This window comes from Cokeromyces recurvatus (genome assembly GCF_025118155.1).
Source record: "Cokeromyces recurvatus strain NRRL 2243 chromosome Unknown BX663scaffold_11, whole genome shotgun sequence".
In the NCBI taxonomy this organism is placed as follows: Eukaryota; Fungi; Mucoromycota; class Mucoromycetes; order Mucorales; family Mucoraceae; genus Cokeromyces; species Cokeromyces recurvatus.
Genome location: NW_026251397.1, coordinates 533,656 through 548,416, shown reverse-complemented (window position 1 = coordinate 548,416; position 14,761 = coordinate 533,656). Strand labels below are relative to the sequence as shown.

The 14,761-nt window shown below is 31.5% G+C and overlaps 5 protein-coding genes across 5 annotated transcripts; 1 reads left to right on the top strand and 4 right to left on the bottom strand.

The window, feature by feature from the left end:
* Positions 1 to 1,264: 1,264 nt before the first annotated feature.
* On the bottom strand, positions 1,265 to 3,255 carry BX663DRAFT_508218 (uncharacterized protein). The gene is made up of 5 exons (XM_051527451.1): positions 3,105 to 3,255; positions 2,542 to 3,018; positions 1,951 to 2,468; positions 1,689 to 1,845; positions 1,265 to 1,611 (listed from the first exon to the last, which is right to left on the bottom strand). Exons 1-5 carry the CDS (start codon positions 3,223 to 3,225, stop codon positions 1,595 to 1,597), a joined length of 1,290 nt encoding a protein of 429 aa, XP_051383307.1. The 5' UTR covers positions 3,226 to 3,255; the 3' UTR covers positions 1,265 to 1,594.
* Positions 3,256 to 3,327: 72 nt separating this feature from the next.
* Positions 3,328 to 5,029, bottom strand: BX663DRAFT_508212 (transmembrane amino acid transporter protein-domain-containing protein). The gene is made up of 4 exons (XM_051527450.1): positions 4,546 to 5,029; positions 4,372 to 4,472; positions 3,844 to 4,280; positions 3,328 to 3,775 (listed from the first exon to the last, which is right to left on the bottom strand). Exons 1-4 carry the CDS (start codon positions 4,973 to 4,975, stop codon positions 3,397 to 3,399), a joined length of 1,347 nt encoding a protein of 448 aa, XP_051383306.1. The 5' UTR covers positions 4,976 to 5,029; the 3' UTR covers positions 3,328 to 3,396.
* Positions 5,030 to 5,522: 493 nt separating this feature from the next.
* Positions 5,523 to 7,687, bottom strand: BX663DRAFT_508208 (uncharacterized protein). Its single transcript, XM_051527449.1, has 2 exons — positions 7,066 to 7,687; positions 5,523 to 7,000 (listed from the first exon to the last, which is right to left on the bottom strand). The coding sequence occupies exons 1-2, from the start codon at positions 7,535 to 7,537 to the stop codon at positions 5,613 to 5,615; spliced, it is 1,860 nt and encodes a 619-aa protein (XP_051383305.1). The 5' UTR covers positions 7,538 to 7,687; the 3' UTR covers positions 5,523 to 5,612.
* Positions 7,688 to 8,905: 1,218 nt separating this feature from the next.
* Positions 8,906 to 11,362, bottom strand: BX663DRAFT_542793 (uncharacterized protein). The gene is made up of 5 exons (XM_051530826.1): positions 10,237 to 11,362; positions 9,690 to 10,163; positions 9,257 to 9,637; positions 9,098 to 9,189; positions 8,906 to 9,031 (listed from the first exon to the last, which is right to left on the bottom strand). The coding sequence occupies exons 1-5, from the start codon at positions 11,261 to 11,263 to the stop codon at positions 8,975 to 8,977; spliced, it is 2,031 nt and encodes a 676-aa protein (XP_051383304.1). The 5' UTR covers positions 11,264 to 11,362; the 3' UTR covers positions 8,906 to 8,974.
* Positions 11,363 to 11,495: 133 nt separating this feature from the next.
* On the top strand, positions 11,496 to 14,425 carry BX663DRAFT_542792 (PRP1 splicing factor, N-terminal-domain-containing protein). Its single transcript, XM_051530825.1, has 2 exons — positions 11,496 to 11,678; positions 11,749 to 14,425. Exons 1-2 carry the CDS (start codon positions 11,548 to 11,550, stop codon positions 14,330 to 14,332), a joined length of 2,715 nt encoding a protein of 904 aa, XP_051383303.1. The 5' UTR covers positions 11,496 to 11,547; the 3' UTR covers positions 14,333 to 14,425.
* Positions 14,426 to 14,761: the final 336 nt, after the last annotated feature.

Genomic DNA, 14,761 nt, shown 5'->3' with positions numbered 1-14,761 from the left:
AGCATGGAGTAGTTTAATTTAAGTTTCTCTGATTTAAGTGCTATTATATATTTTCATAAGATTTGTACATGTGAATTAAAAACGAATAATTTGAAATTTGTACATTAGATACAAGTACAGGAAATGTGGGATTAGCTAAAATAGGTACACTTCATGTTCTTCATTGAATGGTTTAAATTTTTCTAAAGCTTTATCAACATTTATTTTATTGAACTTTAGTTAACAATAAATGCAACATGCATGATACGATTGATAAAATCTATCTTTATACATATGTATACAATGAGAATGAGAGAGTAAATAACCACTTGCACGCTATTTTGTTAAACGTTTTGATGATTGCTTTCTTAAAGGCCATTCTACTTGATATAAAAGTATGAGTATATACAGCAAAAGATGCATAGGAAGTAAAGTTAATAAAATAAGTAGTCTAACTTTCTTTTTGTAAGTATAACGAAATTCTAATCAAGTATACAAAACAGAGTGAAATTAAATAATCTAAAAGTGTAAACAGCATAGGACTTTCTATATCACTTTAATGATAATATTTTCCTCATTTTACATATTTTTCGCTTCACTTCAATAAGAAAAAAAAAAGACTGTTTATAAAAGGCTTTTTTATTCTTATTTATTATAATTTCATTATGTAAATTTAATAAATGATAAAGTACTAAAAATTCATTATGTTATTTAGCTCTATATACACTACAGCTTTATTACTTTTAAAGGAAGTCAGCATTACAAGTTTAAATTCAAATGATACTCTTCCTGTCTTCATAGATAGTCTAGGACTAATATTGAGAATAGCTCTTTCCTATATATCTACATACAACGCAGGCTATTTGAACAAAGTTGTGGTAATATAGAGACAGAATTATTTACCTATAATTTATGATATTACTTGTATAAAGGGTATTCTGTGTATATATATTAATACAATCCTTTTTATTCTAGGCTTAATTATTAACACATAATATGTACATGGTTGCTTTTGAACGTAGCTTGATTTAGGATGATAAGTATGTTTCTATATACTGCATACAAAAAAAAAAAAAAAAAAAAAAAAAAAAAAAAAAAAGGAAAATAAGAGGATATATTGTATTTAACGCAGATTGGTGACATATTTATCATCAAAACCCTGTACAGAATTAAGGGTGCATTATGTAACACATTTGGTTCTAACGTTAATTTTTACTCTCCTGTTTTAGACACATTTATAATCTTAGATAATGTACGTAATAAATAGAAAAATTTTGTAGTGTATGCTATAGTAAATTCAATAATTTATGCTAAATCAGCTTAATTGTTGCCTTTTACATAGAATATATTTATTGGGGAAATATATATATATACATACATATATATATATATATGCATACATGTATATATACAATATAATAATCAAGCACTTTTTACTGATATTGCCTTCCTAAACCATCTTCTTCTTCTCGTTAATTCCTTCGTTGTTTCATTTCTATTATCTTTTTCTTTGAGCCAACGGTGATCTGTATAAACCCAACCATTTTCATCACACTCTACAAAATCCTATATGTATATAAATTTGTGCTCAATGTGTCTGTTCTTATTTTTATTTTCACATATAATTTACCACTATGTATTTTATAGAAAAAAATAAAATAAAAATGTAGGTTAAAATAGTGAGTAAATAATTAGCTATTTTTTATTACCTATTCCTAAAGCATCATCTGTCCATGGTCCTGTTATATCAAGCTGCCACCCATTTTCCTCCCATGTATAATTCTTTGGTGGAAGCATCTCATCTTTTGGCAGCAACGGCTCTGAACCACAAATATTAGACCAAGCTGATCTTTCTGATCTCAGCAGCTATATATATAAGTTATTATAAATAGACATGCAAACAATATATATACATGTATATACATATATATATATATATATATATTTATACATATTCAAACTTCTTGTTACCTGAGATGTATAACCTGTACCTGCCCACCATCTCTGATTTTCATACACGGATACCTCTATCCATTTTCTTTCTGACATCACTGACTTGGTTCCTCGTGAGACTTGATATAGGTAACATACTTTCTGAACTAGTTCTATTAAATTACAAAGTATAATCTCTATAGCTGTACCAATCCACGTCTTATTAAGTAGAATTACTAAACCAACGGTTATAACTAAAAAACGGCCAGCAAAGGCAAGCATAACAGAAATCAATAGGCTTATTAGCAGCATAAGTTTATAAGATGTACTCGTTAATTGAATATGTTGCATATGGTATGATAGATTATCATAGAGCCTTATCAAGAAGACGAAGGTATAATGCATATTTTGTAAGTTGGTATAATATTCAGATGAATGCTCTTCATAACGTGGAAATAATATTTGTGATACATTTTGCTGCTCTTCCAAACCAATACTCCAATAAAGTCGCCAAACGAGTAAAGGAGGTATTAGTAATATCGTATAGGGATATAGGCCTTTATTTCTAAAAACTGTTAATATAAATCGTATACACACACACACATAAAATAGTCGTTGAGTATTACATACATGAACAAACCCAGATAATACAAACTATAAATGAATGCCATTTATTCTTCCAATTATATATGTCATACCACCATTGACCTATCCAAAAGAACGCTCTTGATCGTGCAACAAATCTCGTAAATACCTTGGCAGTTGAATGTGGACTTATCTCTATCATATCGCTATTATTATTTTTCTGCAGCCTTTGTTTCAAAGATTTACGATAGGATTCTATCTTTAATGTTCTGCTCAACTCTTTAGTTGTATTTGAAAATATAGGTGATTTAACTGGCTCTTCTATACTTTTCTTTCTACTTCGACTATCTTCAATACTACTTGTACTATTAAATCTCTCTAATGAGTTGCGTTGAGAATATTTAGAAACAACAGATTCTGCTTCTGAATCAGTAACTGAAAGTGAGTCTGGACTCAAACGTCTAGGAATTCGACATTGGATAACCATGTCACTACAATGAACATGACAACTATATCCACATTCTTATTTTAAAATGAGCATCTTTTTTTTGTTGTTGTCTTTCTTTGTTTATTATATAAATAGACTATATATTTAATTCTATATTTACCTGTGCACTGAACACCTTGCCGTGTTAATCCCCATAATAACTTTCCACAATAATCACAATAGACAAGTCCCTGAAAGTTTTTTTCTTCAAATATATGATATTTAACGGTATTGGAAGACATTTTATGTGGAGAAAAAAAATTATATAGGAGAAGGAAAAAAAAAACATCTATATATTATGTATTTCACACGTGAAAAAAAAAAAAAAAAAAAAAAAACTAATAAAAATTTCCTATTATTTCTATGTTTATTATGTAAGAAAGGGTATATAAGAATGTATGAGGAAAAAAAAATTAAATAACAGAATGAAAAATAGTATAGAGCATTACAGCAATTCCAAATAAAACAAGAATAACTGCAATAATATCTAGCCACCAAACAGATTTTGTTTTACTAATTATCAAACTAGAATCTTGCTGTTTAAATACCCAGGTAGGATGAAATACAGCAATGTAGGCAAATCCAGGTATAATATAAGCTAAAAATGAAGATGCCACACCTCCTACAACTGAATAGACTTTTCCAAGAGAGTTAATTTGAATTCCTAAAATTAAAAAGACAGCAAAAAGTATCACCGTTACACTATAGTGTTGCATTGGCGTAGGTTGATGACCTATTGTTTCAAATCCAATCGTCTTTTGTATAGCATCTCTAGCAGGAAAGAATGCCATTCTATTTATAACAGTAGAGAATAATTATTAATTATATATTCTATATTCTATATCTGTATTATTACTTACGGAACAGTCAAGACCATTGATAATCCTAAGGCAAATCTGCCTACATTAATAACATGATCATCGGCTGGAAAACTACTAAAGATATTAGAAGTAGCATCTTTGCCAAAGGAGAGGTATCCAATAGCTGCAAATGCGATTGACACAAACCAACTAATAAATGTCGAAAGATATGATGTGATCTTCCATGAGCCTAATGACTGATTCTTTTGTGACAAATAGTTGGAGAAGACAACTTGAGAGCACACAAAGGCAAATGACATAATGCCCATAGTAGCAATCGGGTCGGATCCAATTGTCAGAAGAGGTGCCTCGTGGTCTTTGGCATAATATGGCGCACGAATTAAAACACTAATAATCATAACAGGTAATAAAAAGACGGAAAAGGCGGACCAACTCGCGAGAGCTCCGATTGATCTGAATAGATTAAGTGGAAAAATCTAATTAAAATAAAATAAAATAAAATGAAATAAAAAAAAAGGTTAGGTTTTAATATATGCCTACTATTTTTAGCTGTGTTTCTTTACTCACAATGATGACAGATACTAAAATAGTTACTAATTGTCTATTAGCTAAATAGGAATATTGAGGAAAATAACGTCCTAATATGACAGGAATAGTATCACCAACCACTACATTTATATGAATATAAGGGTTCAAATAGCTTAGCTAATACATGTAATATCTCTAAAACATATTACTTACAAATAAAGTAACTAATCACACTTCCAGCACTTTGAATAAATAACATTAAATTTAACAAATGGAAACCAATTTGGCCCATAGCCACTTGTGCTAATGATGCGAAATTGAAAATTCCAACTTTTTGGCCTGTAAATACAAGCAAATAAACAGCAAAACATGACAAGACACAAACCCATACTGAAATGGCAATGCCCATAGTAAAGCCAGATAGCACCAGAGCGAAAGGTAAACCAATGACTCCAGAACCTACAGTTGCATTGACAATGTTGAGGGAGACTTTGAAGACTGAAAGTGTACCATAACCTGGCTGACCGCTTGCTTGTAAGAAATCAATGTCAGTTGTTGTTGTTGTTGTTGTATGACTATCAGCAATTGAACCATAATTGCAAATGGCTCGTTCTGAATCGTCTTTGAGTAGTTCTTGATTCATAAAACTTAAAAAACTATATAATATACTGAACGATGATAAATTAAAAAAAAAAAAGAAAAAGAAAGATGATATACTTTTTATTTATATATAGAAATTCGGAGTAAACTTCATTGCGTGATCCACCTATTGAATTGGCTTATTTGGTTTCGATTGTGCGTCATGAGTTTACACACACACAGACAATCTTTTGGTTGCTATGTAATGTCAAACACAAATTTTCCCCCTTATTTCTGTCCCTATATTATGTCAGAAAGAACCAGTTAGAGATTTATATTTAAAATTTTCCTTTTTTGTCTCAATGAATTTTTCTCTTCCCCCAAATTATGTAACATTTTCTTGTAGAAAAAATTTTAACTGGGATAATATTATCCTCTTATATTTTTTTCCGACAAAGTTTAATACAAGACAAAAAGAAATATACACATGGAAAAAAAAAAGAGTGACTGGAATGGACAGCATAACATGGAAATAACATACATACATACATACATGCATGCATACATATATATACATATACATATACATATATATATAGAGAGAGAGAGAGCGAGAGAGAAAATTATTACATAAAGCTTATGATGACTGTTAATAACCTTCAGGTGAAAACAAGGATGAATTTATATTCAATATCATATTTTTATTGATTTTCTTGTTCCTCTTGTTTTCTTCTTTTTGCAGCTGCATGATAATTAGCAGCAGAAGCAATAAGAGGTAAAAGTTCTGCTGGAAAACTTTCTAAATGAATTCCAACAGACTCTAATATAGCATTGACTGCAATATTAGTTGCTGTAACAACAGATTGATTCGTAGCAGTAGTAGTAGTAGCTGCACCAAACTGCGTTTCTGGACTCAAGTTATTCATCATCGGCGATAGATAAGTAGTGGTATTATTGATTGAAGATATAAAGGGAGATGCCTCTTTCAATAGTGGTGACCTATCTAATACATTACAATATTGTTGCTTTTTATTATTAATTTGTAGATGACTAGGCCCTGCTGTCGGCATGGATCTAATACTGTTTTTTGTCGTTTGCTGAGGTTGAAGATGAAGTTGGGGTGTAATATGAACTGTATTTCTTCTTGCTAATAATGGCTTTTTATCTCTTGTTGGATCTACTGTCATTTGCTTTTTGCTGTATATCTTTGAGTGTAATCTGCTATTATTCAATTGATTATTATTATTATTCACTATATTATGTGTGCTATTTCTGTTTCGTTTTTTGATAACATCCGTTTTGAGGCTTAATGGTCGAACTGAGCCATGTAGTTTAAGAAAGAGACCACATGCATTACAAAGACTATTTCCTTGTGGGTCTCGACGCCATAATGGTGTAGTGGTTGTTTGGCAATTCGAACATTGTGTCAGTAGACTAGTGTTAGGTCTTGGTGTACTTGTAGATGGATGGATCAAAGTTTTGCTTCTTTTGTATTTACCAGTTCGTACTGGTTTTGATAGTGGGTTCTCTTCTTCATAGTCTGAGCTAGAAATGGAATGTGGCGATAAAGAAAGTGAAGTACGTGATGATTTTAGTCCTGTATCTTCAACTAATAAGCTATTGTTGGAATTATTATAATATGCATTTAAGATATTTTCAAAGCTCAAAGCACCAGGATGTTGAGATGCAGTAGTATCCTGCTCTATTTTAGTGGTAGTAGTAGCTGCTGTAGGTATAGGTATTTCAACAGAAGAGCTAATATAGGAAGGATTTACACCATAATAAAGCGAAGAAGGTGGTATAGAAGGTGGTGGAGAAGGTTGATTCTGAAATAATAAAGTGCTATTATTTGTTTCTAGTTGGTAAGTAGACGCAGGAAAGTTTGTATTTCCTATCATATTCATATTTTGCATCAAACTAGAATCTGATAGAACTGTCTGACTAAATGTAGGTTTATGAAAACTTTCTTCGTTTAACAAGTTGTGAGATAATCCTTGCTCATCATCTTCATCTAGAGGTATTGTAATACTATTGGTATCTGTTACATGTTGATTTGATAACAAACCATATTCAATATATTTTTTATGGGCTATAATTGAATATATACATATATACATATAAATATAAGCTTATCAAATGTATATAAAATTAGACTAGAAAACTTTACCGTAAATCGTGGCACATCATTATCGGATATTGTAATAGCTCTTGTACTTCCAGATATCATAACATTATTATGTTGTTGATCTTTAAAGTAACCAACGTTTATATAGGGTGGCGCAGAAGAAGATAATAAACCTGTTATGTCATCTGCTAAAGGTGGAGTTATAACAAATTCATTATTATCTATGTCCATAGTATCTACTCTTTCACTTGTTTCTTCTTCCTTTAATTTTTTCTTAGTTAAAATCATAGCCATCATTCTCCAAGTTAAGTTTTCTATACGAGACCCATTTGGTAAACTATCTTTTGCATTAGTATACATTCTCCAAACACAACTTGCTAATGGGTCCTTTTCAGAAGAAATATTGCTTTCATTGGAAGAAGTAGAAGAGAACAATGAATTTGATAACACTTGATCTATAACAGAAGACTTTTTGCTTTTACTATTATTACTCAACGACATAATTATAAGCAACACTATTCATATATTAAATTAACTTTCTGTTATATATATGTATAGTAGTTGAAAATGGTAATAATGTAAAGGAAGAACAATTATATATATATAAAAATAAAATAAAGTAAAATAAAATAAAATAAAAAGCAAATGATGTACACATTTAAACGCGAGATCGTGTTACAACCATAAATTACCTTTTATATATATTCTCATACCAGTTATCACATGTGACTGGTCAACTTCATATCTATAATTGGCTTTTATAGCTCATAGAATATAATAATATAGCCGATCTATTTTATATATACATCTGTATATATTTATTTATCTATGCATCCACTTTAAGTTACTTTTTTCTTTATTCAAAAAAAACTAGTATATCGCAGCATGTGAAACATCACATTTTTATGTTTAAAAATATGAATATTAACTTGATAAATCCAGGATTTAGGAAAGTAAAGAGTAACCCGGTCACTTCCGATAAGTATAATATGCAAGCAATTCTAATCAATTTTTATAAAGAAAAATTTGCAGCCTTTTCTGAATAAATAACATATATGCATCATAAGCTATACAAAAATCAATTATCTTCTATTCTATTAACTATTTTGATAATTGATTAAACAAAAGAAAACGAAGATAGAGAGAGAGAGAAGGTCTTATTTTATTTTTAATATAATTTCTGACTTGAATATAGACAGTTTCGAATATTTAGATATGCTTTAAATTTTTGCTAAAATTGGCAAAATCAGGCAAAACTAGCGAATAATTCTCAAGTGTCTAGTAATTTTAAAAAAGCAAAATAGATAATTTATACCTTACAACCATTCAAATTTTTCCCTAGAACGAATTTTGTAATTTTTAGCAACAAATATATCTTCTGTGTCAGAAGGCTAACTCTTTGCCCTTGAACCTTACTTTTGACTTTAACAATCTTCTCTTGCCTACGATGTCACGCTCCTTTTTGAAAACACTGTATTCCCTGTCAAATACCCCATCATAATAATTTAAACAAATATATAAATATAAAGACATAACTATTTATATATTCTCTAGTTTTTAAAAATTGAAAAATTATTTTTTATCTTTCAATGTTATTATCATGTTTATTACAGAAGCTTTCTATGGAAGCTCTTATAATAATTTATTTTGAAATTCTACAAGCTATTCCAAGTTTTCTATATTTGGATATTGTTTTAAATTTTAAACTTATCAAGCTGGAAAAATAGGAAAGATCATTTAAAATGAATCAAAATAGTTAAAAATATACTTGAAGCGAATCCCTCCTTTATTATATATGTAGCAGGCCAAAAGAAGGATATGAGATATAACTTTTATAAAAAAAAAATAGTAGTAGTATTGCTCTAACATATATTATTATTATATAAAAAGATTTGATTTAATTTATTTACAATTTATATATTATTTAACATAGTAAATTTATGAAATACGTAAAGTAGTATTATCGTTATGTGATGAAGCTATTCGGTGAAGCTCCTATTAAGACAGACACATATACTATATAAGAATTATAACTTTTATATATAAATATATTCAACCTACATTTTGAAGATCATCCATATTTGATATTTGTTTTTTATTCTCGTACGATAGTTTTAAAGAAGAAGATCTTGTTGGTAATCGTCTTGTTTCCACTATAAATTTTTAAATTAGTTTATCATAAATGTTTCATCAATAATTTATACATAATTTTAATATTACAGTGTTGAATGGGTCGACTCATTTTCGATAAACTATTCGATCTTTTGGGCGGCTTAAGAAATATGTGTTTATTATTTTCGAACTGTCTTTTATCATTTTCGAGCGATTGAATTGCTTCATCTAGTCTTCGAATAACATTACTTGTATTTAATGGCTCTATGACTTTATCATTGGTCTCTATTTTCGGCTGCTGCTGTTGCTGCTGTTGTTGTTGTAGTTGCTGCTTTAAGAGTCCCATAAAACGTCGACTATTATTTCGTTCTAGACCTTCTTTCCTTTTAGTACAAAGTACAAATAGTTTCTCTACTGTTGTTCCTGGAGGATTTAGTTCAGGGTTCTTGAGTATATCTGCAATAGTTTGACTTGAATCCAAAAGAGTTTCTAGAATATATAAGTTAAATAACTTAAATAGATACACATTTATTTTTCTAACCTTTTCCATTGACTGATAGACGGACACAATACATTGATTTATCCTCATGTGTCAAATGAAATTTTTCCAGCATAATGGTCATTAAATCCGTAACTGTATTTGACATGTTGACAGCAACTAATTTATCCATTCTATCAGCGTTCAACAGACTACTTTTTCTAGTGAGCCCTCCTCCCTTTTCAGAATACTGTTGCTGTCGTATATAATGAGTAATTTTTATATAAATTTGTTCACCTTCAAAAGACGTTCTTTTAATACGTTTATGTAAGGAAAATCGTATAAAGGAATCTTCTCCAAAATGGGCTTCTGCACGCTGCCTTGCTTTGGAAATTCCTATACGAGTTACTTTAATCGTTGGTTGTTCAACTGATAATCGTTTAATGTGAGTTAAGGAAGGCATAGGCGTTGTGAGATGATCGCTAAGAGATTCGAATATTGCTAAAGGTTTATCTTGAGGCGTTAATGTAATTTCATCTAATACATATTTAAGTATTAAATCAATATTTAATCTATATTTATATATATAAAAAAAAAAGTTTATTTTTACCACTATGTATAGATTTTACTGTGACATAATATTCAACTCCAGGTTGATTATCTACAATATGAAACTTTTGTAATGCAAGTTGAATGACCTGCTCAGTATTCATATCGGGTGTCACTGCTACTGAACTAAACATAGCACCATTAATGTCTTCAGAAAAAATACGTAAAACATGATATTGCATATTATTTCCGTTATCAACTAATATCTCATCATTGGACTTTTTAGTTTTGTTACCAATGGATAATAGTTGCTTTAAACCCTTTACTACACCAACATCTTGCTGCTCTTCGATATTTTTGGATACTTTATTGTTAATAAGCATATGTTGTTGGTCGTTTGTAATTTCTGGAACTATATGATTTTCTGTTAACGATGTTGGAGGAAAAGGCTCATCAGGAGGAAAAGGTTGCTGGATATCAACAGTGTTACTGAATGATAACTCTTCCAATTCTTCAATGATAGGCATACAAAAATCAGGATTTGTTACAGGAGAATACCTAGTAGTTGTTTCTAGTGGTTCCTTATTTAAATCTTCTTCCCATTCTTCATACGTCTCTTCATAACTTTCACTATGTTCATCCTCATTGTCTGTTATTATAATTTGTGCTTGATATGTACATACGTTTGACATTTGAACCTTCTTCTTTTTGGTTGACGATGATTTTTGTTCTACATAATACGGTAGCGATGCAATTTCTACGTTACGATGTTTATTAAGGCGTGCTAATCTTTCAAATGGTGTCTCGATATTTTCTGCAGGTATATAGCCTACCTCAGATGTCTTTAGGGCCTTTATAAGCCACCAATAAGAGTTGGAATCATCTAATAAAACCATAGAGTCACCCTTTACTACAGATGTTTGCCCATCAATAGTAGCAACAAATGTATGTAAAGCGTATACTAAGTTGAAATCAATATTTTCGTCGGGGATACTGGATGCCTCTGAACAAATAGAATCTTTTGTATCATCATCAAACAAATCCTCAAAATCTTCTGATATAGACTGTGAAAGTGGATTCTCATCCATAGTCGTTTTGAAAGAAAAAATATAAGAAAAAAAGTAAGAATAAAAGGTATATTAATCAATTATATTTATGGTTTATGTGTAATTAATAGCACGTTTTTTTTTTCTTTCTTATACTAAATGAAAAAGTGACACAGAAACAAAACTCATTTTAAAAAGACTTTTCAAGAACTTTAAACCCCGAATTTTTTTTAATGCTACGACGTTGATGACATGAAATTTTCTTTTCCTCTTATTTTTTTTTCTTTCGTTTGTTTGTTTCCTTTAAATTTAAATCCATTAGACCAATGTTTGGAGCAGTCAAAGATTTCATGGGAAAACCAGCACCACCCAACTATGTTGCGGGTTTGGGTCGTGGTGCAACAGGCTTTACAACACGATCTGATATTGGTCCAGCTAGAGAATCTGTTATTGAAGCGTAACGATTTCTAAAATAACAATATTAATGAATTCAATCAATTTAACTGCTTTTTTTTTTTTATCTATAGTGATCCTTTGAAAGACATGTCAACTGGTGATGATGATGATGACGAGCGTTTCCAAGATCCTGATAATGAAGTCGGTCTTTTTTCTACTGCTCCTTATGAACAAGACGATGAAGAGGCTGATAGAGTTTGGGACATGATCGATGCTAAAATGGATGAACGTCGTAGAGCTCGTCGTGAACAACGAGAACGTGAAGAGTTGGCCAAATATCGTAAGGAACGACCCAAGATCTCTCAACAATTTGCTGATCTTAAACGCCAATTATCAACTATTGATGAATCTGAATGGGCAGCTATTCCTGAAGTTGGAGATCTAGTGGGTAAAAATCGAAAGCGTAGTAAGGTACCTGAACGTTTTACACCTATGTCAGATACGATGATTGCTGCAGCGAGAGATAAATTGGGATATAGTCAGACATTAGATGCAACAGAGCAACAGTTAGGTGGTATTGCAACACCCGATGTTTTGAATTTTAGAGAAATTGGACAGGCTCGTGATAAGGTATTAGGTCTTAAGCTGGATCAAGTATCATCCGATTCAGTCTCGGGTAAAACAACGGTAGACCCTAAAGGTTATTTGACAGATCTTAACAGTGTAGTTATTAAAAGTGATGCGGAAATTGGCGATATTAAGAAAGCTCGTCTTCTGTTGAATTCAGTTATTACAACAAATCCCAAGCATGCACCTGGTTGGATTGCAGCAGCTCGTTTAGAAGAAGTCGCTGGTCGACCCGTTCATGCTCGCAACATTATTGCTAAGGGATGTGAACAATGCCCTAAAAATGAAGATGTCTGGCTTGAAGCAGCTCGTCTCAATACTTCTGACAATGCTAAAATTATATTAGCTGATGCTGTTCGCCATTTACCTCAATCCGTTAAGATTTGGCTAAAGGCTGTATCATTAGAAACTGAAACAAAAGCCAAAAAGAAAGTATTGCGTCGAGCTCTTGAGTTTATTCCTAATTCAGTCAAGTTGTGGCGCGCTGCCGTTAATATGGAAGAAAACCCTGATGATGCAAAAGTATTATTGTCAAGAGCAGTTGAACTTGTACCACTTAGTGTTGATCTTTGGTTAGCTTTAGCTCGTCTTGAAAGTTATGAAAATGCGCAGAAGGTTCTGAATAAGGCACGTGCAGCAATACCCACAAGCCACGAGATTTGGATTGCAGCTGCTCGTTTACAAGAAGAACATGGTAAGCTTGAAATGGTTGATCGTATTATTGCCCTTGGTGCCAAAGCTTTGGCCCAATCAGGTGTTGTTTTGGATCGTGAACAATGGATTGAAGAAGCAGAACGATGTGAAAAGAATGGATCCGTAGTAACATGTCAAGCTATTATTAAGGCAACAATCGGAATGGGTGTTGAAGAAGAAGATCGCAAATCAACTTGGATGGAGGATGCTGAGAGTTGTATCTCTCATGGGGCTATTCAAACTGCACGAGCCATATATGCTCATGCTCTTAAGGAATTTCCTGGGAAGGCATCTATCTGGCAACAAGCAGCCTATCTCGAAAAAAGCCATGGTACACCACAAAGCCTTGAAGAATTATTGCAGCGTGCAGTTAAATATTGTCCTCAGGCTGAAGTGCTTTGGTTAATGGGTGCCAAAGAGAAATGGATGGCAGGTGATGTTGAAAGTGCACGTACAATTTTAGAAGAGGCCTTTAGAGCAAATCCCAATAGTGAACAAATCTGGTTAGCTGCTGTTAAAGTTGAAAGTGAGAATGATGAATACGATCGTGCAAGAAAACTTTTGGAATTGGCACGTAAGGAATCAGGTACCGAACGCGTTTGGATGAAGTCTGTTATGCTAGAGCGACAAATGGAAAATTATGAGCAATGTAACATTCTACTAAACGAAGCTCTCGAAAAATTCCCTACATTTGATAAATTATGGATGATAAGAGGACAATTGGAGGAGTCACAAGATAATTTACCAAAGGCACGTGAGGTTTACAATCAGGCCGTTAAGAACTGTCCTAAGAGCACAACACTTTGGATTCTTTTGGCTTTGTTGGAAGAAAAACTGGGCATGCTAACCAAGGCCCGTGCTTCCCTTGAAAAGGCACGTTTCATTAATCCTAAGAATCCTGATCTTTGGGTTCAAGCAATTCGTATTGAAAAGCGTAATAATAATGTGAGTGTTGCAAAATCAATGGCAGCTAAGGCTTTACAGGAATGCCCTACATCAGGGCTTATTTGGACAGAAGTAATATTTATGGAAGCAAGACCACAACGTAAGGCACGTAGCGTGGATGCCCTTAAGAAATGTGAGCATGACCCTATCGTAGTGACAGCTGTTGCACGCTTATTTTGGACAGATCGTAAAATTGAAAAGGCTCGAAACTGGTTCCAAAAGGCAATACAAATTGATCCAGATCAAGGTGATTCTTTTGCTTGGTGGTATAAGTTTGAATTACAACATGGTACTAAGGAACAGCAGGAGATTTGTGTAAAGAGATGTATAACAGCAGAACCTCGTCATGGTGAATTTTGGCAAGCTGTAGCTAAAGATGTAAAGAATATTGGAAAAAAGACAGAGGACATACTAAAGCTTTGTGCTGATAAGTTGGAATTAGTGAAATAAAAAAAAATTCATTTGTAAATGATTTTCATAATAACATTTTCTATTTATTTTTTTAAAAAATAAAATAAATTATAACCATTAATTGAAAAAAGGAAATCCTCCCCCTTAACTAATTACCTCATAAAACAGTAACTATCATTAATTGCCCAGCCTAAATACAATGATTCACTGTATATTATTATCAGAAATATAAAAGACACATTTTAATGCTTATTTATATAATCATATGTAGACGCAGTATATATAAATGGCTCATATTACTTAACGAATATGTTAAGTTCAAGTACCTGTTTATAAGTAGATATGACTATTAATTTATACACATGTTATAGGCAACTATACTTTTATGTATTTATTTCATTTCATTTCAAAAAAAAAAAAAAAAAAAAAAAAAAAAAAAAAAAAAAAAAAAAACTTCTCTTAAATAAC